Below are 26,819 nucleotides of genomic sequence, written 5' to 3' on the forward strand. Positions count from 1 at the left end.
TATCTTCTGGGAGAAGTATAAATATGGTTTAACACTCTGACTAAAAGCAGTCAAGGGAGGGTAAATTTTCAGAGTTGCATGATCCTTCAATTTGTCTGGCCTAGAATTTTCCTATACCATTTCCTCTTTCTTCCCTCCATAGTGCTAGAAGGCATTATCTGTGGCCCTTCTGGGGACTGAACCATGGAGAGAAACACCAGCATACCCCAACCTTGCTAGTATGGCACAGGTATGATGCATATCCCAATATGTAATATAGCCAAAGAAAATACTGGGCTGGTAACTAAGAGATTTGGGTTTGAGTCTTGGTTCTTGCTAGCTTAACTCAACTTGTCTCAACTTGGGCAAATCACCTTCATTTTCTTCTCTATAAAACGAAAGGTTTGGAGTAGATTACCTTAAATAAATAAAATCCATTCTCTAAAGTCCATTCCAGTACTAAATCTGTTGTTTTTGTTATTGGTTGCTATTTGTCTTTCATTCTTGAAGATGATCATGACATCAAGGAAGTGATACCATGACATGCAAGTGAATTGGATTTTAGTGAGGGAGAGCTAGGCAAGATTACCTACCTTACTTTCCCCTCCAAAACCATCTAGATCCAGTGGTGAGATATAGATCAAGACAACTGGAGATGACCCTGCATGAAATGGGAGACTGGTCTTCAACAGATCTCAGTTTGTTGTCTAAGGCAATGTCTAATCAGTGTAAGAAATGAGGCAAAAAATATCCTCTTTTACCTTCTCTAAAAATAAAAATCAATCTTGGAGGGAAAAACTCTCAAGATTTTTGACTAGAACAAAAAGAATATTTATATTCTCTCTGACCCAAACAATGAAAAGCTTGGACTGGGACTTATTACTGGCTGAGCAGTGAAAGCTAGAGTGATTTGGATTTAGGCATAAAAATTGAATCCCAATGGATTTTACCAACACCTGGTTTTCATTAAGCATCTACTATGGGTATGTGTCAGGCCCTGTGCTAAACATTAGAGGAAACAACAAGTAATCAAGACAGTATCTTCCTTCATGGAGCTTACATTCTATTAGGTGAAGACAACACATAAAAAGGTACTGGAAAAGGGGGAAAGGGAATGCATGATATAGAGGGCCATGAAGTGGTATGGTGGCTTGATTCCTGGCAAAACAAAAACTTATTTATCAAATTTGGGAAACAACATAGCAGAGTCCAAGGTTTCAAAAAAGAGAAAATGATAACAGGCAGCATGATAAGGAGATCCAGAGTCATCTGGATCCAGAGGCAAGATAAGATAAGCCTTTCAGAGCTTCTAAAATTTAACAACAGTCAGAATTCTTGCAGTTATTTACAACTTACAGGTCTTATAAACTGGCACCATGGGAAGGTAATGAATTTTCATGAATCAAATGAGTCAAAAAATGGAATCTTTTATCTCCCTATATATATCCTCTGCCAGAGTTCAATGAATCCATAATCTCATTCATAAGGTTATTCCTTACATCAAAAATAGACTATAGTCCATTCTACTCCTTTCTATCTTGGGTAATTCTTGTTCATATACTTCCATAAATACTCAAAGAATCAACTCATTGTGGTATAATCTGATCCATCACTCTTACATCATGACCATGCTTCATGGTCCTTCTGTGCCTCATTGTAATGTGGAAGTAACCCTGAGTGATTAATTCCATACAGTGAAATGTAATGTCTGAAAGGCCTTCCTAATGTAAAGGTTTCAAAGTTCAGGACTAGTGAGAGAATGAATGTCTGCAGTACAAAGACCAGTCAATCAATCAACAAATATTTATTAAGTGACTGATATATGCCAGACACTATATTATACCCTGGGCACACAAAGACAAATGAGAAATAGAATAGAAAGACTCCCCATTGCTTTGGGCCTTAAGAAGGAAAATAGTTTTTGTTCAAAAAGCAATTTGTTATTGTTCCGTTATTTGTCTGTAATTCCATTTGGCGTTTTCTTGGGCAAAGGTATTGAATGGTTTGCCATTTCCTTCTCTTGCTCATTTTACAGATGAGGAAAAAGAAGTCAAACAGGGTTAAGTGATTTGTCCAGGGTCACTCAAATACCAAGTGTCTTCCTGATGTAAATCTTCCTGATTCCAGCCCCAGCATAACCACTGAAATTCAACAAAAATTCACTGACCACTCTCAAGACTACCAAGCCTTCCCTGCAGTACAAAGTATCTGACTAAGTCTAGCAGGGGAAGTTGTCTACTTCCATTATTCTTTCACAGGACCTCATTTTCAGGCTGAAGAGACATCAAAGGAACAAAAGAAAATCTAGACTATCCTTCCTGCTCAGGCCCAGATAGCAAGCTCTGGCTTTTGGTTTCTCACCAGCCCCCAGTTTTTACAAGCCTGCTAAATGAGATAAAACTGTGACCAAAAAGTGAATTCCTAATGTCTTATCAGTTTAGTTTTTTTTAAAGGAGGGGCTGTTGTTATTTCAGGCACGAAGAACAGGTATCCCATGCCCCATCTGTTTGGAAACTACAAAGCTGTATACTTACACTCATCTCAACTTAAGGCATGAGGGCCAGTCTCTTCAACAGCGAGTTCTCTTTGGGGCACTGGGTTGTCAGGTCAATCTTGAATTACATTTGGCAACAAGCTCAGGGGATTTCCCTCTGATTCCACTTTTAAGTTCTAGGAAATCAAGTGAAATGTATGTAGGAAGGGGAAAAGGAAGGGGTGGAGAGAAGGAAAAAAGAAAAGAGGGAGGGCCAAAAACCGCTGAGGTGAATAGAGGAAGAATCTGAAAACTACTAACAAGTCAGAGAATCATAGATCTGAAGCTGAAAAAAGGATACTAATGCTCATATAAGTCTTGATAGGCATGGGAAAGGCATCTCACTGGCATACTAAGGAGGCTCCACTAATTCCTTCCAGAATCTGAGGCCAGATTTGAACTCATGAAAAAAGAATTTTCCTCACTTCAGGCCCAGTGCTTTCTATATTACAGCACCTATCTGCCCATACCTGGAACATTGTAGGCACTTAAATGTTTATTGAGCTGAAACGAACTGAAATGAATGATCCTTTTTTTCATTATATCATGATACATCTTGGCTGGAAGAGTGTCTTCTTGGAGTCACAGAGAGCAGCACTCAGTGTATGCTTGAGCAATATTAATGAACAATAAGCGACTGAAGAATATTTCTAAAAATGTTTCCCTCTTAGTCACAATGTACACAGAGAAGATGATTTCTTGGGAAAGATTTCTGAGAGTTTAAGAGTATTATCATATGGAAAGTACTGGACTTAAAAGAGTCAGCCAAGACCTGGGTGAAAATCTTGCCTCAGAAACCAGTTATATGACTATGAGCAAGTTATTTACCCTGTCTTAGCTCACTTTCCTCATCTGTAAAATGGAGATAATAAAACCTATAGTAGATACCTTATAGGGCAGTTATGAGACCTAAATGAGAAAGGATACAGTAAGTGCTTTGTAAACATTAAAGCCTGGCTAAAATGTGAGCTATCACTGTGCACTTATAGGCTATTCTGTGATTCAACAAAGACTGACTCTCTCCAGTTTTGAACCTTCAGAATGAAGCATGAGATCTATATTGGATTTGGAATCAGAGGCTCTGGATTCAAATCCAAACTCTGCTAAATACTGTGAGATCTTGAAAAAGGCACTTCATTTCTTTGGCCCTTGGTTTCCTTAGCTATAAAATGAGAAAATTTGATTAGAGAAGTTTAAAGTATATACTCTAATTTCAACCTATTTGCTCTGCAAAATATATAAGCCATTCATTCTCTGAGACTTTGTCTGCCTGTCTGCAAAATGGAATACTCTCCAAATGAAAAACAGACATTTCTTTTGATCCTCAAAGCCACTTGAATTTACTGAACAAGGAAGTAACATGATCAGATCTTTTGTAAAAGCACTTAAAATTTAGAGGACTTCAAGCAAGGAGACCAATTAGGAATCTATTATGATAGTCCAATTAAAAAATGATGAGGGTCTGAAGAAAAAGATGATGAGGGTGTCTGTGTAAGTAGAGGAAAATTATATAAGAGATACAATGAATAGAAAGGATATATATATATATTTATATAAATGTGAGAGATCCAATAGACAGAATGGAGTTCTATATGTGAGAGATACAATGAATACAAAGAATATATATATGAGATACAATGAATACAAAGAATATATATATGAGATACAATGAATACAAAGAAGATATAATAGATAGATATGGATATAAAAGAGACACAATGGATACAAAAGATATACATATATATGATAGATAGATAGATAGATAGATATAATTAGAGATAAAATCAATTTGGAAAAGGCAACATTTGGCAACTGAATGGATATGGGATGAGTAATGGCATGAGGAAGGCAAAAAAAACTGTCAAATATTTTGCTGAAATCTAGATATCTGCCATAGTCCCTCAAGACTAATAATGCTATACAAAAAAGGGAATGAGATTAATTATGTGATTTGTCCTTAATGAGGCCATGCTGGCTTTTAGTAATCACTGTTTCTCCTTCTGAATGTCCAGAAATCACTCCTTTTAATAAAGTCTTGAATTTTTTTCAAGAAGCAAAGTCAAGTTCACCAGTCTGCAATTTGCATAACTCATCCATTTTCCTTCTTTTAAGATATTTTCCCTTGATTCTAGTCCCAAAGATCTTCTGCCATCCCACTGATATTTCAAAAGAGAACTGATTGGAAGTCAGTAATCACATCTATTCCTCTATTAGAACCCTGGAATGTAATTCAAATCTCATACTTGTTGAAGGTAAAGCTTCTTGGACCCTGTCTGGCAAAGCAGAAGGAAACAGAAAATGTGACCATGCAGAATCTGGCCCTTTTCATTCTCCAGGGGCCATATAGGCTAATGGAATGCTTTAACTTGGAGTCCAAAGGCTTGAATCTTGATTCTGTTACTTTACCAACTGTATGACCTGAGGCAAGTTTCTTGTTATTCTCCAGCTATAAATCTATGGTCTTATGATCTAGAATACCTACTCAAAATCAATTATCAATGAGTCACCAGAACAGCAAGGAAATAGCACTTTAGTGGAATTTGCACATAAGGAGATATAAATAGTGACGCGGCCTGAGAATAATAACACATGGTCCAGGAGAAGTTAGGAATGTGGAGAGAAAATAGAACAGATATTCAAAGAAGCTTCATGTATTTTCCTTCATTCAACAAATATGTATTGAGTTCCTGCTAAATACAAGGTATAGTGCTAGATGAGATGGGAGATACAAAAGTTTTCTAAGATAGAGTTACAGTCTTCAAAAACAATTTTGTAAAGATAAGGCTTTAGAATAATAGAATGAAGAATGCTCTGAATAGATTCAAGTTCAGTTCTGGCTCTGCTCCTCATTACACTTGGGTAGTTATTTCTAAGTTTGCTTCTAATTCATTAGTTGGTAGTGGGTAGAAGAAACCTACAAAGTGGTAATAAGTATTAGGTACAGGGACTGGGAATCTAGGTGATTCAATGGATAGAATATTGGGCTTGGAGACAGGAAAACTTGAGTTTAAATCTGGTCTCAAACACTTACAAGCTACATGATCCTGGCAAATTACTCAACCCTGTTTCCTCATCTGTAAAATAACCTGGAAGAGAAAATGACAAAACCACTCCAGTATCTTTGCCAAGAAAACCCCATATGAGCTCATGAAGAGTCAGATATGGCTGAAATGATTGAACAACAACACAAGGATTGTAGACAAAGAAGTTAAAGAAGAAGCTCCATATACTAGGATCCATCAAGTCAGACCTTTGGAAGCAAATCATGAAATAGTATGGGAATATTATTTTGATTTGTATGTGTTTAAGGGAAAAAGGGAAAAGAAATTACAGCACTATATGCTAAGCACTATGTTAAGCACTTTACTGTAATGTTCGGGCTAGCTTTCTGGAGGTCCTTTGGACAGGCTTTGGTCTCAGCAGGATAAATACCATAAGAATAGTTAAGAATAGAGTCTATTTTCTTTATTCTTGTCCAGTCTTGATCTTAGTGCAGGAGGCAGGAGAACCACCAGGAGCATATCAAAGATAGAATGTCTATCTTCTAGTCCTTCTTAGCCCTTATATACACCTTATTGTAATTACATCATTATAGCAGATTATGTGTGGACTAGAGAACCATTACATCACCATACTAAGTACTAAGTATATATATGAACTAGAGAACCAATTAGCTTATCACCTTGTTTCAAGTATACTTCTCCAGAGTTTCAGCCCTCTATACTTTACAAATATTATTTTATTTGATTATGCTCTTATGTATTTCCCAATATCTAATTCTGAGTAAGTTTTCTTTTCTTCCCATTTAATTTCTCTCCTTCTTATTAAAAATATCAATCCTTAAATCTTATATGAAATAGTACAAAAAGGGGGGGGGGGAAGGGGAGTATCCAAAGTCAGAATATCAGAGTTCAAATATCATCCCTGCTTCTTTTCAGTGGGCTACAAATCAATATAAGTCATATTTATAATGTAGAAACAAAACCCACTAATGTAACATTATGCATGCTCACAAGAGGGGTAGTATCCACAATGATGAATGTATCCTGTAATCGGTCCTAGTCAGACCACAGTTAGAATATCACATGCAGGTTTGGACACCACATATAACGAAAACCATTGACAAAATGAATCATGTTCTTTGGAACGTAACCAGAATGGCAAAAGAACTATAGTATAAATGTATTCCCTTTTGAGAGAAGTAGAAATATTTAGTCTGATGAAAAGAAGCCTTGAGGAAGAGCAAGATAATAGCTTTCCTCAGATATTTGAAGTATTATTACGTGGAAGAACTAGTCTTGTTTCTGCTTGTCCTAAAGTCAGAATTAGAAGAATTAGGGCCAAGTGAAGAGAAAATATTATCAGTTTGACAATAAGAAAAAAATCATGAAATAAAAAATGTGCAAAAGGAAATGGGCATCCTTGGTAATGGAGCTAATTTTTCCTCACCAGAGGTCTTCAAGCAAATGATGCCTAACAAATAAGGTATGTTATAGAGAGAATTTTTGGTCAGGTGTGAATGGAACTGAAGTACCTTCTAAAGTCTCTTCTAACTCTGAGATTCTGTGATTCTCAGGACAACAGGGGAATAAGTAGAAGAAAACACTAAGAAATTCCTTAAATTGGACAATTGAAAGGATTACAATTTGATATTGAGAGACATTATCTATTTTTCCCTATAATTGAAAAATGTGACAAACCAATTTTTAATCATAAAATTATCTCTTCTCAGATTTTTCAGCATCTGCATGTATACACATCACATATTAGCAATACTTTAGTAAACAAGTACAATAATTATTCAAGAGTGTTATGGATTCCTCTCTCTAACACATGTTAAAAGCTAAAAAGCCAAATTCAGAACAAAATTGCAAGAAACTATTCCCAAAGGGGAACCAGGTGAAGTCATGGTGCTCAACTTTGTTGCTTTCATTTCTTTTTTTTTTTTTTCCCTGAGGCTGGGGTTAAGTGATTTGCCCAGGGTCACACAGCTAGGACGTGTCTGAGATCACATTTGAACTCGGGTCCTCCTGAATTCAGGACTGGTGCTCTATCCACTGCGCCACCCTAGATGCCCCTGATGTTTTCATTGCTGTTAAGAAGCCTGACTTCTGTCAACTAGGGGAATACAGCAAACAACATGCTCAACATTGTTCTTTGTTTTGTCTTTCTCTCATCAATATCAAGAATAGATCAAAAGAATGTATTGAGCATCTACTGTGTGCCCAGGCACTGAGAATATCAAGATAAAAGTAAAACAGTTCCTTCCCTCAAGATGTTTATATTTTTGTGAGTAGACATGTCTATAGCTACATACAAAATAAATGCAGTTTTATTTTGAGAGTGAAGATTTAAGTAACTGGGATAGGGTGGAACTCAAGAAAGACATCACATAGAAAGTGATGCTTGAGATTAGTTTTGAAGGAAACTTAGAAATTCTATGAGGCAGAGGTGAGAAGAAGAATATGAATGGGAATTAGCCAAAGAATTCTAAGTGTTATATTGTAGGAATAAGCCATCACCCCCCAAAAAAACAAACCAGAAAAACAATTCAGACATAGGGTATACAGGCAGTGCAAAGGCTCTGAAAGAGAAGAAATAGTGTCCTATCTAAATTATATCTCATCAATGCAGAGCACAAAAAATCTGCATACAATAGGTGCTCAATAAATGCTTCTTTTTCTGTCATTTTACTGATTGCCATAAAAAAAACAAAAGCCTCCAAAAATAATTATGGGACCTATGTCTGCAGGGAGATCTCTGAGAACTTTTCTAAGAGAAAAAGGAATAATGATTGTTTGAGAACCTGGAAACCCTATTTAGCACTCTAGAATTATAGTCTATCCAGTCTACTTTGGGGAAAGAATCTTTCCAACTTTAACTTCAAAATAAATTCTATTTTAAAAAGATAATAAAAGAAAAAGAAATCTCAAAATAATGTTCAGAGGGACAATGAGAAACATTACTTTCTCCCATTCAGACTGAAAAATCAAGTTTATTGGAATTATCATAATCCTCCATAAATTCATTGGATAAAATCATGAAATTACAATCCTCCATGATTTCATTGGGCAAATTTCATGTAGGTACCCCTTCTACCACTAAAGAAATGATTTTCATGAATAACTATCATCCAAGAAAGTTTTTGAAGTTGTCAACCTTCTTGTGATAAATCTCTTCAACCTTGCTAGGCTGATCCTCAAAAGACTGATAAACAATCTCTCACTAGGCCTATATTTCTTCTTTAAGATTTTTTTTAAGACTTAGGAGGCACTGTTTTCCTAAAATTAGAACAATCTCAACATCATGATAGGGAATCAGAAGATGTTAGTGGAGGATGAAGCCATCAAAAAATGGGAGAAAACATTCTGTCCAGTTATTTCTCAAAAGAGCACCAGCTGAACTAACACAGTACATTGTACTTTTCTCATTCTTTATAAATAACCATAGTTATTTGCTGTATCTCTTACCATAATTTAAATCCTATGAAGGTAAGAAATCATCAGTCTTTTTAGGAAATTTCTGTAATGGACAAAGCACTGGACTTGGAGTCCACAGCACCTGAGTTCAAATCCCATCTCAGTCAATTTCTAGATATGTGACCCTGGGTAACTCATTTAAAATCTCTCAGCCTCAGGTTCTCACTATTATAAAAAAAGGAATAATAACAACAACTATTTCACATTGTGGTATGGATAAAATAAGATAATAATACATGTAAAGTGCTTTGGAAACCTGAAAGTGCTATGTTATTTATTATTTTTATTCCTCTTCCTACTCCCATTATTATTATTCATGTCTTTCATAATACTTAGAACAAAACCATGGCATAGGATAGGCAGATCATAAATATCTGTCAAAGGAATGTTGACAGTCAAAAGAGAGTTTCCCACACCAGAACATGGAAATAATGGATCCCAGGATTCAGAGCTACAGAGTTCTAGAGCTGATGAGAAAGTCAGCTTCACCAAACCCTTTAAAAAGATAATCAATGCCTTGCATTTTTATATCACAATTATTTCTGAATATCCTCACCGCAGAATTAGACTATCCCTCTTAACAGAACAAAACAGTAAGTTAAAAAAAGAAAAAGGTTAATATATCTGACAACATCCCTCTCACTTTGCAAATGAGGAAAGTTTTGCCCTAGAGTTATAAAGGCTCTGGCTATAGATTAATATGAAAAGAGGAAGATCTATAGCTTTCTAGGAGTAGAGTGGGAGTAGTGCCACTTAGAAGCAGAGGAATAGACAAAATGACTTTGGGGGACAAGGAAGTTGAGGCAGAAAAGATGCAAAATGGAGCTATCTGATTAGAAAAGAGAAAAGAGGTACAGATGGATGCAAAGTGGATGCAGCAAAATTAGCTTCTATTTAAACTAGGGAATTGAGGGGGACATCTGCTAAATAATGAACAAAAGAAGGTGAATAGGCTGGTTCTCCTTGGTGAGGAAAAAGTGGTAAACATTCTGCAAATAAACTAAGCTGCTAAGAAGCCCCAGCATGGCTGACAGAGTAGAAGGATATTGGAAGAGGAGTAAAAATAGAATAGGAGAATAGTTTTGGAACTACCATGTTGAATTCATTACTATTTTTTAAAATATGCATAATAGGACTTGGCAGATTCATGGACAATCTTCTTTTTATTGCTAGTTAGCTACAAGTTGTTGTTTAGTCATTTTAATCATGTCCAAGTTTTCTGTGGCTCTGTTTTCTTGGTAATGATACTGAAGTGGTTGGCCATTTCTTTCCCCAGTGAGTCACAAGAGCTGCCAACATTAAAACCTGAGCACCTAGGTTAAAACAACTGTAGAAGGAAAAGGAGAAATATATACTAAATTGTAGAGTTTGGGCATTAGTGACAAGTAACAACTTTATGTGAACAAAGGAGGGAAAAAATGAAAAATAATGACTGGGACAATAGATTTCTCAAATGTAGATAACTCTTGAGACCTCTCAGGTTAGTCAGGAGGATTCTTATGAAAAATAGAGAAAGTTCTTCAAAGGGTAAGTAAAAATTATAAAGAAACAAAGGAAAATCCTACTTGGGCAGGATGGAGAGGGGAAGAAAAAAATGCAACACCAAGAAGGAAGGGAGAAAGAAGATGCCTAAAACATTTGTAATTGTAGAATATGTATGATGGAAGGTAGCTGGATTTGGAATCAGGATGACTCATCTTCATGAGTTCCAATCCAGTCTCTTATAAGCTGTGTGACCCTGGGCAAATCACTTAACCCTGTTTGCTTCAGTTTTCTTATCTATAAAATGAACTAGAGAAAAAAAATAGCAAACTAATATCTGTGCCAAGAAAACTCAAAATGGGATCATGAAAAGTAGGATACAAATGAAAATAAACAATGTAGATGAGTAAGTTTCTATAGAATTTTTTTTTTCTACATTAGAAATGAATTGCCTCAGGAGGAACAAAACTAAGATTTAATGATATGATGCATAGATGCCATGAATAGACAAATCATTCAGAAATAATCATACTAGAGGAAGTAGAAATGAGTGATAGTGCTTGGTGTCTCACTGCTGAAGAGTATAAGGGTAACTAAGCATTAGTCTGACGTAAGCATGAGTAAGATTGACTATCCTTTCAGGATACATAAGCAGCTTGCAATAGAAGGCCTCCTGAGAGTTATCAGCATTAATGGCAAGCATTTTCCAAGGGAAAAATTATAGTATTAGAAAGAACCTAGAAAGAATTGTTAGGAATGGCAAAATCCTGAGGAGAAACTGAAGACCTTAGGAGCACAAGTGATACTTTCATTACAAATATTGAATGAAGAGGGGGAAAAGGCAATAGAGGGAATAGAGGAAGGTAGAGGCAGATTTAAGAAGTGAAAAACTGATTCAGAAAGTGATAACCAAGGAGGGGATCTGGATTTCTGTACCACATATCAACATATAAAAATGAGTAACTCTTGCCAGAAATAGAGCACAGTTAATGAGGTCCAATAAAATACATGTTTCACTAGTCTTGGAAATCTGATTGAGAGGTCTTTAAAACTAATCATAAATAACACATAGCATCAAAATCCTACATACAAATATACCTACTATGGATAGTAAATGGAGTGAGATCTTAAGAGAAAGAGGCAAAGTAACAGGGTTGAAAACAAAAGAAATTTTTTTAAAGGACGAATGCTAAAAAAACATTTTTTAATTCATAGAATAGAATAGAAGGATATTTGTTGGAAGAGGGTAAAAATAAAATAGGAGGACAGTTTTGGAACTACCATGTTGAATTTGTTACTATTTTTTAAAAATATGCATAATAAGGCTTGGCAGGTTCATAGACAATCTTTTTATTACCAGCTGTGTGACCCTGGAGAAGTGAGACTAACTAAAGTGCTTTGTAAATCTTAAAATATTAGATAAATGTTAATTATTGTTATTATAATTTCTATTATTATTTACATTTCCCATAGCACTTCTTTAGATATGAAAATGATGTTTATTAAGTTCATAAGGATTCTTTTAAAAATAAGAATATATACAAATGTGAATAAATTCATAGATTAAAAAGGAGAGCCCTGATGAGGAATCTTTGGGTAAAGATTAATGAAGAGAATAAAATAAATGATAGTGTCACAATCTGGACAGAAAAAATAAATTAATAAGAATTTGGAAAATAGATTTGAAATCGGCACAGAATTCTGATATTGTAGTTATGGAAGATATTTTACTTTTTTAGCTATTTCACCTTCCTATGTCTCTTTCCTTCTTTCTCTCTTCTTTCCCTGGTGCTGATAATCAAAAAGCTGATGCTGATGACCAATTCTTAATTTATCTTAATGGTAATTTTATTCTTCAAGAAAAAATTGGGAGAAGCAATGAAGGAAACTGCTATTCTGCATCTAATCCTGATTAATAAATGGAAATACTTGGAATTTACAAAGAAAACGATTATTATCTTCTACAGTGAGTGAGAGAGGAAAGGAAATCCAAGTATAGCTTGACAAACTTGAACTCAGGTTCTCCAGTCTCTGGGACTGGCACTCTATCCATTGTAACACCTATTAATCAGATCTGAAAATGATACAAAACTGAGAGGTATAACTAGAACATTAGGTAAGTGAGCCACACAAATATTTCCACAGGCTAAAACAATGGGTCATATCTAATAAGATTAAATTTAATAAAGATAATTGTAAAGTACTTTACTTGGTTTCTAAAAATTAGTTTCATAAATACAAGATCATCTGGGTTAATAGTTCATTTGGAGAACATCTGAGTGATCTTCAAGTTCTATAAACCAATAATATGAATTGGAAACCAAGGAAAAAACCAATCTAATGTAATCTTAGACTGAATTAAGAGACATAATACTCAGAATAAACTATATTTATAGTAATGTGTTCAGAAATGCATCTAAATATCCTAACACTTGAGGCAAATAAAGATGAACCACTAGGGTGCCAAGGGTCACTAGAGATTTTGCCATGTATCTGTCTATCAGCTGAAGGAACAAGGGATTTTAACTTGGAAAAGACTTAGACATGATGGATGTCTTTATATGTTTAAAAATCTGTCATGTCCAGTGCACATAAACATAATAAATGTTTATCAATTGATTGATGTGGAAGAGAAATTATATTTATTTGGGCCTCAAAAAACAGAACTAGAGGCAATGGGCAGCCATGGAGAGGAAGATAACATAGGAAAAACTTTCCTATAAGCTATCCACAATGGATCAGGCTGTTTTATGAAATAATAAAATAAACCCATTAATTCATAAGCATTTTATTGAGAACCTATTATGTTCAAGGCACTATGCTAGGCACTAGAGAAAGAAAGGCAAATAAAGAATTCCCTACTCTTAAGGAATTTTTATTCAAATAGGGAAAACATGTATACAGAATAAATATAAGAAGAATGAATGCAATTAAATAGTCATTAAATACAAGGTAGTTTATAGTGCAACTAAGTGTTGCAATGGATTCAGAAAAAGCTGAGTCCAAATCTGGATCTCTGACACTGTGTGACCCTGGGCAAGTCACTCAACCTTGTTTGCCTTAGTTTCCTCATCTATAAAATGATTTGGAGGAGGAAATGACAAATCACTCTGTATCTTTGCTATGAAAACCACAAAGAGCCAAATAGCATTAGAAATGACTGAACAACACCATGAGTTAATGAGAGAGGGTATTAGAAGAAATTAGGAAAGCTTTTATGCAGAAGACAGTTTTCAAGCAGCTTTTTTTTTTCATTGTACAGTAAGTACTTTTAATGACATAGCATTTCCATTTTTACAGATGAAATTGTTAAAACAGGGCTTTTTACTTTTAAAAATCTCTATGAAGGGATTTGCATTTCTATCAAATGTGAGATTAGAATTAAATCGGTATGCTTTACAATTAAAATCACAGATCAGCAAAATCAGACTGGAGGTACTAAAGCTTGAGCTGCTTCTTAAAGGAAGAGAAGGATTCTGTGAGGCAGAGGTGAGGAAGGAATACATTCAAACATGAGGAACAAGCAGTGCAAAGGCATAGAAATGGAACTTGATGAATGAAAAAGGCCAATTAGGCTGGATCATATGGTATGGGAGGGATTGTAGAATGAAGTTGGTAAAGATAAGTTGGGGTAATGTCATGGAGAGCTTTTAAAATACAACAGAGGCAAAAGTAAAACAACTAAATTTTACCGAATAGGGAGTGAGGCAGTTGGATTTGCACTTAAGTATACTCACTTTGATGGCAGAAGAATGAACTGGAGTAGAGTCTTAGGCCAGGGAAACCAAGTGAGGATATTGCAGTAATGTGGGTGAGAAGTTGTAGAGATGATTTCAACTCAGGTAAAACAGACTCTGCCTGGCCTCTGAGGTCCCATTTAATTTTGAAATTCTGTGGTGCAATAAGGTAGCCTCCATTTGTCTCCATGATTTTCCTCATCCTGCTATATTCATGCCCACTGCTAAATAACTTCTACCTTGTCTCAGACATTCTTCTCTTTCCTCTTAAAAGCATAGAAAAGCCCAAATTAGGAATAATTCATTTTTCCCTTGCTACTAGACTCTAGCAACAATTCTCATCATGCTGAATATGGAAAGATCCTCATCCATCCCTTTCTTGGAAGCATCTGATTTGATTACTCATCTGCTTTCAGTGGGCTCAGGGAGCTGCCAAGAAGAAACAGGCAGCTCTCCAAGCCATGCAGTCTTATCAGCTATGTTTACATGTCAGAATGAAGCCTGGTTCATTTGGTAGAATTCTTGTTGAAAGAGAAACGGAGATCACCTGGTCAGGGATTGCTCTCCCACTACCCTTGGGGAATTTATTAAGGCAGAATATTTCTGCTCACCAACACAACAACCTGAATCAAGATATTCTAAGACCAGATGGGAAATCAATACATAAACATTCCCAGGCCAGACCACCACCCAAAAATCAATGGCATTAGGTAGACAGATGAGCACAGAGCAAATGTGACCTCCAGACTGCTGACTGAGCCACTATCAGAAGAATCCAATCCCTTTGTTTAAGTAGAGAGTGCTGTTACAGAACACAGAAAAGCCAGGTCCCTAGATTCAAATCCCAGCACATGCCTTGCTGGCCTCTGCTCAACTCTATTGGTTTTCACAATCTCCTTTGTTTCCTGCTGCATGGTAGGTTGGAGCTTGGCTATAGCTGGGGTCTTGCAATCTTTTCCAAGAGGGCTATCAAAAATTCTAAGGAATCCCAAAACTAAAAAAAAAAAAAAAAAAAAAAAAAAAAAAAGAATCCCTAAGTAATATAGTAAGCATGCACCATAATATTTAGGGTCTTGGGGACCATCTAATTCTGTGGCATCAAACTCAAATAGTAACAAATTGGCCACATATTGATTTTGAATCACAAATTAACATTATTTATGTTGTATTGTATTTTTATGTATTTTATTAAATATTTCCCAATTACATTTTTATCTGATTCTTGTCACACTCAGAAGTTTTATAGCATCTCAAAGGACACCACCTTCAATCTAGTTCATAGGTTCATCACGCATAAACCTAGAATTACAAGAGGCAATTTAGTATAATCTCAGGAAACTGAAGCTTAAATTGATAAAGTGACTTGCCAAAGCTGGGATTTTGAATCCAGTTCCTCTGACTCCAAATCCAGCCTATTTTCCACAGAGCTTCCTTGGGCTACAGAGACTCCTTGAGTACTTTTATTTTACAGATAAAGAACTCACTCTGCAGTCGTGAGCATATACAAGTATCAGAGACGGAACTGGAACTTGGTCTAATTTCAAAGTTAGTGCCCCTTTCTACTGTAGTAGAATTGAGATAACTAGGAACTCATGTCTTACTACTCCAACCTGCTTTCTCAATGAAACTGTGAATTCTTGCTGTGAACTAGCTATATCCATTTAAAACAGCAACACCTGCTTCCTCTACTTGACACACAGGGTTGCAAAAGTTAATTGGTTCATTTCCTAGACATTGTGGTAATCCACTTACTCATTCTTCTCCAGATCCAAGATGAGGTCTTTTCCTTCTGCGATTATCCTGAGTTCAGCTTTGAGGGGATGCTGAAAACAATAAAGAAAGAATGTCAGTTCCCTGAGAAAAGGGCCTGGGTCCCACAGATGTGCAAAGCAGGGCTGAGCACAGAGGTTCAACACCAAGTGATAGCAAGACAGGACAGTTCGCTGACCAAACTTCCTTAATAAAAAGCAGCCCAAACAAACAACCACCAGAGCCTTCTAACCACCTTTTCCTGAAGGACAAAGGAAACATAAAACAGAAATTCAGTCAAACAAAAGCCAGAACCATGGAAGTACACTGGGGACCAGAACTGTCAAGGAAAAATGTTAGAGAAGAGGCCAGTTTTATTGTACTGAACAGCAAAGACAAAGATGTTGCTGAGGACAAAGAAAGCTAAATCCCTCATTTGGCTGCAACACATTTTTGCACTCAACTGGAATATTGCTGTTCTTATAATTATTAGGAATAATTAATTAATAATTAGTAAAGAGGCTTCAGTGCTAATGAGAAATAAAATCATGTCTTATCTAAGCTTTGTATCTCTATCTCTATCACCATCTATGAAACACCTACATAGTAGGTATTTAATGAATGCCAGTGAGGATTCCACAATTCTATGATTCTAAGTACTATGGTTAATGTTTGTTGTTCTTGTTAAAACATTTTTAGTCATATCTGATTCTCCATGACCTCTTTAGAGATTTTCTTAGCAAAGATGCAGTAATGGTTTGTCATTTCCTTCTTCAGTTTAATTTTATAAATGAGGAAACTGAGGCAAATGGGCTTGAGTGACTTATAAGGGTCACAAAGTATTGTATTATACCTTCCTTCCTCATGGAGTTATTATAAGGCTTATGTGATATAATGAAAGCTCTTTGTAACCATAAAAATTTCTTTTTTTAAAAATAATTTCAATAGTATTTTATTTCTTTAGTTACATATAAAGATAGTTTTCAACATTCATTTTCATAAGATGTTGTTACAAAAATAATTTATAGAGAAAAATAATTTTCTCCCTCCCTCTACCTTCTCCCTGCCTAAGACTGCAAGGAATCTGATAAATATTACACATATACAATCATTATCTTGCCACTGGACCTAGATGGCTCTGGAAAAGAAAGTGACTTTATATAACCCTTCCTCACTTAAATCCAATTCATTTGCATGTCATGGTCCTCTTAGAGAATGAAGAATAAACAACATTTCCATATTATTCATGTTGTAAAAGAAAAAATCAGAACAAAAGAGGAAAATCATGAGAAAGAAAAATCAAACAAATAAAAGAATGAAAATAGTATATTTCAATCCACATTCAGTCTCCATAGTTCTCTCTTTAGTTGTGGATGTGGATAGCATTTTCCATCTCAAGTCTATTAGCCATAAAATTTTCAGTCAGTAGTAGTTACTATTAATCATAATTACAAATAAAATATTATTATTAGCTAATATCAATTTAATGTCTTATGTGAACACTGTTAGGTATTAGTAATAATTATGAATATAGTATTCGTAGCTGAACTGGCATTTTATGACAATTGTTTTTATAAATAATTATATACTTTCTGGGCTGTAAAGAGTCTCATTTACACTGTATCAGATGAATTTCATAATAATCCTATGATAAGGTATAATACAACACTTAATAAAAACTACTCTATGCAGAGTATAATACTATATATAATATAATATATAATATAATGCAGAGTATAATAATTTAATAAAAACTACTCTATGCAGAGACATGAAAGAGATACTCTTCTGGCACACACACAGTCATTGGTCACTGGCCAAAGACATTTAGAATGAAGGAATATTATACACATTATATATGGTCTACAATATGATATAAATGCAATGAGAATTGCTAAACAGTATCCTCTGTAAAGCCTGAGGAGGAGAGTGATTAACAAACTAGGGGAGTATGGAGGAAGATCAGAAGAGGATTCTTGGAGAAAATGACATTCAAGCTGAATTTTAAAAGTTAGGCAGGAATTTAACAGGAAAGAAAGAAGAGGAAAAGCAAGCGTCCCAGACATAGGAAGCAGTGTAAGCAAAAAGCTTTTTGGGAGAGGCAAAGAGCTGTCAGGTTTAGCTGGAGCTCAGAGACTATGCAAGTAAAAATCTCAGACAGAAGAGGAGACAGTTTGATGGTGGGTTGTGAAGGGGTTTGAATGTCAATTAAAGGAACTCAGACTTTATCTAGTAAGGAAAGAGAGAATTACTATCTTTAAACAGATGAGGGAAATAAGCAATCTTTGTATCAGGAGGAATAATCTAACAAGGGTATTCAAGAATAGTGTGCAAGGAGGAAAGAGCAAACCTTGGGAGAACTAGGAGGTTAATCATCATAATTTGGAGCTAGTGATTTGTTTATATGGTTCAAGTACCCAGTACTGAATCAACCTATCACTCTTTCTACTGTGCCAAGTTCAGAAGTAGCTAAAAAACTCAAACTATAGTTACAAGGAGCAAATAAGGGGTGAGGAGCCTTTTACCATATATTATTCTAAATATATTTTATATCTTTATTTACATGCATATTATTCAGTTAATCAGAAAAATGTAAAATATAAATGTTGTAGAAAGAAAATTAAACCATATTTTACACAAGAGGCAATAATGGAATAATTAATGATTGTACCTCCCAACAACATGTGTCTCAGTGCCATTATCTCAGCCCAGTATGGCAAATCTGACTCATTTGGGTCACTTTTCTACCTACTCTGTAGCTATACTAGTTCAAGCAATCATCTCTTTCCAACTAAACAACTTCAATAACTTCTTTAATGGCCATATTCCTTCAGTCTATCCCCTCTCGAATCCATAAAACACCTTGAGTAATCATCCTAATGATCACTATGATGCAATCATTCTATTACTCAAAAACTTTCAGTGTCTTCCCATAGTCTAATAAATACAGATATGACCCAATATCCAAAGTCTTGTACAATCTGGATCCAATCAATCATTTCAGCCTAATTTCTTACTACTACCCTTCACCTATTCTGTCACTCTCTGTCCTCTCTTCTATCCTGCCCCCCCTTTAGCTCAATGCTAGGTTTATTCCATAGTCCATAGTTAGAATGGAACTCCACCACCACTTCCCATTGCTCCATCTCCAGCTCCATCTCCACTACTACCCCATCTCCATCTGGTGAAGTCCCTCCTTTTCTCCAAAGCACAATTCAAAAGATGCCATCCCTTCTATGAAACTTCCCTGATTGTTTCTTCTCCCCCAGATGAAAGTGATCTCTCCCTTCTCAAATCTCTCACAGCACTTTGCCTGTCTTCCCTTGGATTCCATCTTATTCTACTTTGTACTTTATGACAATTACAACATCTCAGAATTGGAAAGGTCCCCAAGGGCCATCTAATTCACCTTTGCCTCCCTAACATGTGAACATGCCATATTTGCTTGACATAAATGCTCTACTGAGGTGAAACTCAGCATTTTGTTTTGTTTTCTTTTTTTTTTTGCTTGCTTATTTATTTATTTTGTATTTTGTCCCAGTTACAGTCAAAACAAAAATAAATTTTTTACATTTACTTTTAAATTTTTTGAGTCCTAGATTCTCTCCTTTATCTACAATCTACAATTAAGGAACCACTTATGAAGTTATGCAAAACATTTCCATAAAAGTCAAGTTGCCCATAAATATATAGATTTCCCACCCTGAAGAAAAAGTAAGCTGAGAGAAAGAGACAGAGACAGAGGGACAGAGAGAGAAAGAAACAGATACACGCGCGCGCGCGCGCACACACACACACACACACACACACACACACACACACACACAGCACTTCAATCTGTATTCAGCAAAATCGGTTCCTTCTCTGGGTATGGATAGGATTTTTCTTAAGTCCTTCAGAGTATTACTGAGAATAGCAAAATGATTCACAGCTGGTCATCCAGAAATACTACTATTACTTTGTATATAATACATTTAACTTTACTTGAGTTATAGAGTACTCTCCTGAGAGTATCCTGCTCATCATTTCTCATAGAACAATAATATTCCATCATAAACACACATCATAATTTATTGCGCCATTCTCCAATTGATAGGCATCCCCTCAATTTCCAATGTTTTTACCCTGAAACTCAACATTTTCAGAGGCAGCCCATTTTATTTCTCTCTAATTGATTCTAATTTCTTTCTGGGACCAAATAGAACCAATTTAATCCACAATCAATTTTCAAGTGTGAAAACAACTATCACATCCTCCTTCACTCTAGCTCTCCATTCCAAGTATTCTTTTCTCTGGGCAAAACCTTCCCAGTATTCTTTTCTCTGGGCAAAACCTTCTCAGGTTCTTCATCTGATGTTCATGTGCTAGGATTTTGAGGCTCTTCATTATCAGTTATCCTTTCCCTAGATTTTTAAAACTTATTTTCTTCCAGATGTGACTTATTAGGCAGGCTACAGTAGAGTTATTATTACCACCTTCATTTTAGGTACTATTCCTCTCTTCAATGCTGCCCAAGTTAATTGTTTTGACTGCCATTTCACTTTATTGACTCTTATTGTATAGGATGAACCAGATATTCATTGGTATCTTTCAATTCCCAAATCCTCTCATTTTGTGATTTTCTGATTTTGTAATCCATTAAAAACAAACTTCTACCTAGCCAACACTTCCTCATCTTAGATTTGTGAAGATGGCTTATAACCCAACTGCAAGTTTATCCTAATTAAATTTAATCTTATTAGATTTTGTTCATCATCTTAGCCTGTCAATATCTTGTTGGATCTGGATTCTATCATCCTGTCTATTAGCCTTCCCTACCAACTTTGGATCATTTGACATTCTTTAAATATGCCATTTATGCCTTTATCCAAATCACAAATAAAAAAAAAACTGGTTTAACAGCCAGATTTGAGGATGGATTCCTAGAATACTCCACTAAAGACCCTTATGTTTTTTTTAAAATATAAAAGCATTAATGATTATTTGGTTCTGGATATTTAACCAATCCTGAATCCTCTTAGTTGTACTATTATCCACTCCATCTTTTAACCTTGTCTTTTAAGAGACTGATGTGTCCTAAAGCTATAATCCTACAATTACCTTCCTCTCTTTACTTCCCATGAAGGTCCAATTTTGTCAAGTTGTATGACCAAAAGCCAGATAATTTGTATCTACCCACATATTCCCCTCTTCTACCAGTCTAGCAATCCTATCAAAATCAAATGAGTTCAAAATGACATGATCTATTCTGGATGAAATCATGTTGTCTCTTTCTTTTGTTTTCTCGATATTCACAAACTACCCTTTAATAATACATTTTATAGTTTTGCCATGATATCAGACTCATTGGCTAAATTTTGCTGAATATGTTCTTCCTTCTTTTGAAAGTCAGAATAACATTTGTTCTTCTCCAGCCCACTGTAACTCTCCCATCTCCTATGAATTTTCAATGATTCAGCAATCATATCTGTCAGGGTTTGGGGATTCCATGAGATGTACTCCATCTGGACCTGACAACATGAATTTATCCAAGGCAGCTAGATGTTCTAGATCCCAATCAACTGATATTTCCTCTATCTTGCAAATGGCAAAAACCTCTGCTAATATCTATGATAATTCTTAAAACCTAATTCTTTTAGCACACTTCACTCTCTCATACCTACAAAATTCATATAAACACACACACATACACACACATCCCTCTATCCTATTCTATCTTTTCTTTTCAATTGTATCTTCTGAAACCGTATTAATAATAGTATTCTATTTTTCCAAATACACGCAGACAGCTTTCAACTGTAAACCTTGTGTTCCAAATTTTCTCTCTCCTACTCTTCCCCTTCCCCAAGACAGCAAGCAATCCAATATATATTAAATGTGTACAATTCTTCTAAACATATTTTCATATTCATAATGCTGCACAAGAAAAATCAGATAAAAAGGGAAAAAACAAGCAAACAAACAAACAACAACAACAAAAGGTGAAAGCACCATGCTTTGATCCATATTCAGTCTTTATAGTTCTCTCTCTGGATGCAGATAGCACTTTCCATCACAAATCTATTGTAATTGCCTTAAATCACCTCACTATTGAAAAGAGACAAGTCCATCACAATTGATACCACATAATCTTGTTGTTACTATGCTATCAATGTTCTCTTGGTTCTTCTCACTTCACATAGCATCTGATCACAAATTACTGTCCTTGCATCTCACCTAGCTACCTCTCTGTACTCTTGCTCCCGTGTTGCTAAAGACCTTAGAAAAAGTCTTATTGTTATCCCAATTCTTATTTCAAATTCACATATCTGATTTCAACAAGACCCTCACTGCTGCATAGACATTTGCTTCTTCCTGATTAATTCTCTATTAACATTCCCTGCAGAGGCCTTCTAAATCTTCTTGTTCCTTAACCTTCCTTTGCCTCTTCACTTCTCCTCCCCTTCCTTTTCAGCAAAAGACTTTGGCTCCTACTTTGTTGAGAAAAGCCAGGTCATAAATTCTAAACTATATCCTCCATTATTTCACACTTCAAAATCCTTTTATCATTTTACATTTCCTCCTCTTTTACTTCTCTGAAGAAATGGTCCTTCTTCTTGCCAAGGCCAACTCCTCTATTTGTATCCTTGATTCAATAACCTTCCATGTCTTCCCAGAAGGTTGCCCCATTTTTTTTATAATTACCTCTGTCTCTAATTTTATACCTTATCCTCTTTATTGGTTCTTTCTCCATTACTTATATTTTCTACCCTGAACAATTTGTCTTTGACTTTGGTATATTTCTCAAGCTATTATTCTTTATAATTTTTCCCCCTTTACAGTTGGACTCTGTATTTGCTGCCCTTCTATCCTGCCTTCTCGATGCAGAGAAATTAAATGACTTGTCTAGGGTCACACATCTGGGGTGGTACTTGAACTCAAGTCTTCTTGACACCAAGTACAATGATCCATCCTTAAAATGTAGTTCACAATCCCATATGGGGACTCATAACTGAATGTGGAGGTCACAAAATTATGACCATTTATATAATTGGATATGGGTATATAGGCAAAAAGAGGTCACAAACAGAAAAAGCCCTACTTTATCCAAGCTATATTTCAAAAAGATTTGAATAACACATGGCTCTCTGTCTTTGAAGAACTTACAACATATCAATAAAAGTCACTTTTCCTCTTTTAACTCCAATTTTCTTCTTTGTTAAATGAATGGTTTAAATTGAAAAATGTCAAAGGGGCCTGCCAGGACGATATTTTATTACTATGATTCAAAGGACTTTTTCTGTAGCAATGATCAAAGTCAATGTGAACTGAAATGCATATAATTGCAAAGTATTTTTGTTTTTATTATTGCTAGACAAAGGACAATTTACTAATGTCCTCAAATATCTGAGTGATATTCTCCTGTTATCAATATCTACTGAAGAAGAGCCGATCAGAACTGAAATTTGAGTGACCTAAATTAGATATGAAGCAAAACTTCCTAACTATAAGTATTGTTAATCCCTCTAAAAAGTCATCTCCAATTCAATAAACATTACAGTCATACTACATGGCAAGTCTTGCCAAAATAAAGATCTAAAAATGAACAGCTCACTAGGAGCTCACAGACTGCCCAGAAGACTATATACAATATATAAATAAATATAACATAGAGTATGAAGAGGACAAAGGTAAGAGAAATATTCATTTCAAAGGATTATCAAATACCGAGCTCTCTCAAAATCTACAAAACAGAGGGGATCTAGAATGTTTTTAGCATGATCTTGCTTAGTCAGGACCAGCCCAATAGGTGATCTGTCAAGGTTTCTTGAAGCCCCAGGAGATTCCTGCCAAATCAGAAGTCAAATGAAGCTCCTTGCTTCTCTTAGTTTGAGTTTCATTTCCAACTATGCTGTCAGGATAATGAGGAGTAAACTGAGGTTCTAAACAGAGATGGGTCAGTTCCTTTTCTCTCTCTCCTTCCTTCCCCAAAGTAACCAAGGGCGGGGTGGGCAGCAAAAGAATTTGCTACTTAATGCTGTATGGAAACAAAGTCTTTATTGATAGTAAAGGGATAGACAGGCATTTGGCCTTCAGGAAGTCCCAAAATGCCTGACAAGGGGGACGTCAGTTGACGGGAATTTGGCTGGTATATACCAAATGCCGAGATTTCATTTTTAGCCTTCCTTATATACATACATGATGACTAGAGTCATCAAAACAATGTTTGCACAGAGATGTCATCAAGAGGTTGCCGAGATATTTGTCAATAATACAAGAATTCTCTGTTGTTGTAAATAAGACAAAAATTCTCTATTGTTATCTCCTTCAGTCTCTCCCAAAAAAGGAATTTCCTGTTGGTATTTTTGATCTTAAGCTATCTCCTTTCCAAATCTCATCAATGACAGTTTGGGCTCTCTTTTTCTCCTATCACTACCCTACTCCCCCAAATTCCACTTCCCTAAGAGCCCCAGAACAAGGATCTTCTGAGATCTGAATGTTCTGACCCAAAGCTCTTGAGAAATGACAACAAGGTACATTGCTTAAACTCTTCTGTTACCTAATCACAAGGAGAAGAATTTCAGCCTTAGAAAACAAGAAAGCTGCTAAAATTGGTTGCTTAACTCTCCCCAAGTGAAGACATATTTACTAGTTCAAGTGATCTCTGCTATCACCTCTCAGTCCCTGTGCCCATGTTGGTTATTCTGCTCGCACAGGCAAACTATGCTATCTACACAGGATCAACTTTCTTTTTCTTTTCTTAAATTTTAATAATATTTTATTTTTCCAAATACATGCAAAAATAGTTTTCAAATTCACCTTGACAAAACCTTGTGTTTCAAATTTTTCTTCTTCTCCACCTCGCTCCCCCCTCCCCAAAACAGTAAGCGATCTGATATAGATTAAATGTGCAATTTTTCTAAACATATTTGTCATGCTGCAAAAAAAATCAGATCAAAAGGGGAAAAAAAAACAAGAAAGAAAAAAAACCATGAAAACAAACAACAAAGGTGAAAATACTATGCTAAATAATTAAATGAATGAATGAAAATAAGACTTTATTCAGTCTTCATAATTATCTCTCTGAATGCATTGCCATCACAAGTCTATTGGAATTAACTTGAATCACCTCATTGTTAAAAACAGTCAAAGCCCCAACTTTCTACAGACTTTGAAAGGTATCTCAGGGGCCCACAAATAGAACAGATGGGGCTTCAGTATGGATAAGTAAAAATAGGGCTGTAATAAACTCTCTGTTAAATAGCATCACCCTACTATAAAATGTTACAAACAAATCAAAGGAATATCCTCACTCATGGAGGGATGATATAGATAATTCCCAAAGAAAAGCAACTCATTTAAAAATCAGTTCTTTTTAACTTTTGAAAATGTCCTTAAAATTAAATCCAAATAGGGCATTCCTAATACACCAGGGATACCTCAAGCAAAACAACTAAACAACTTTCTAAGGCTTGTGGTGAGTATCAAATGAGAAAATAATTGCAAAACCCTCAGCACAGTTCTTTGCACATTGTAAGTTAAGCACTACATAAATGTTAGTTATTATTATTACTTGCTAAGTACTTGAGTACTTGCCAAGTCCTGTGGAGAATATATAAAGACAGAAAAGACTCATTCCCTGCCTTCAAAGAATTCATCTCCCAAGACTTCAATTACTTTTGTTTAAAAGTCTTTTTTTTTCCTGTTCTTGTTGAATTAGATATAATAAGATCTTATTTATAGCACAAGATTTGATGAAAAGTCATATCAAGTTGTACCCATTGTCATTTGCAAAACACAATATTCCTCATTTGGACATGCAACAATTTGGTAGAAAGACAGAATAACATTTTCTGTTTTATTTATAATTCCCTTTCCTTAGTAATTTAGTTACTCTGCTAGCTATTTGACTACAGAAACACCCAGTGAGTCTTCAGGGAAGAGTCTACAGAAAAAAAAAAAAAATCCCTCCAATATTCAATGCACATTCCTAACTTAGCTCAGTGATAGATTACTATCTGGTAGTCATCAGTTACAATAACATTTTCTAAAGCTATTTTCAGTTTCTCCATCTCGGGTATAATGAATCTCATCTATTTACTGGCCTACAAGGTTCTTCAGGACAGAGACTAGGTGCTTTCTTCATCTCTGCCTGTTAAAATTTGTCTCTTCTTTCAAAGTCTGTTCAGATGTCATTTCTTTCATTAAACTTTTCCTGAATTCATTCAACAACCCTCCCCCAACTAAAAGCATTTTCACTGCTTCATATTTTCCTATAATACTATGCTTGGATCTCTCCTTTGTACCATCGCCCTACTGAATTATACTGTGTACATGTCATTATCTGCCTTTGCCTGCCCCCCAGAATGTAAGCTCCTTGAGGGTAGGAATTACTTCCTTATTCACCTTTGTGCCTCTAGCTCTTAGCACAGGCCACAATTTGTGCTTAGCAGGTACTTAAAAGAATGCTAAATTAAACTTGGATAGTTTAAGATTCTTCCCTAATCTTGTTTGGCTTGTACTAATATTAGAAGGAATTTGCATTCACTTAACAGACCAAATGTTCGAGATATCTTCATAGAAGCACAACTAGATAACTGTATCCTTTATTTATAGTGGAGGAAACTGAAGCCCAGGGAAGCTAAGAGATTCTCTTCATGATCACACAGTTAGCGGGCCAGTTATGGAGCCAGTGTTAAGAAATGGCCCAAAAGTGTGCCATGTGATAAAAGAAAGCTAGTCTTGGACTTTTCTATTTGTCTCATAAAATTCACAAAGTGTATACATGCATACACACACACACACACACACACACACACACACACACACGAGTAATTGAAAGTTACAAGGTGAGGGAGAACAGACTGCTTAAACCAAATA

General features: G+C 35.4%; 1 protein-coding gene across 1 annotated transcript in view; it reads right to left on the reverse strand.

The window, feature by feature from the left end:
* ADAM19 (ADAM metallopeptidase domain 19) overlaps window positions 1-26,819 on the reverse strand; it is a 123,712-nt gene that overhangs the window by 87,511 nt on the left and 9,382 nt on the right. Inside the window, exon 3 of the mRNA XM_074291925.1 lies at window positions 15,963-16,033. Coding sequence (XP_074148026.1) covers window positions 15,963-16,033 — 71 coding nt within the window. The remainder of the gene's footprint in view (window positions 1-15,962; window positions 16,034-26,819) is intronic.

The sequence above is a fragment of the Sminthopsis crassicaudata genome, chromosome 2 (assembly GCF_048593235.1).
Source record: "Sminthopsis crassicaudata isolate SCR6 chromosome 2, ASM4859323v1, whole genome shotgun sequence".
In the NCBI taxonomy this organism is placed as follows: domain Eukaryota; kingdom Metazoa; phylum Chordata; class Mammalia; order Dasyuromorphia; family Dasyuridae; genus Sminthopsis; species Sminthopsis crassicaudata.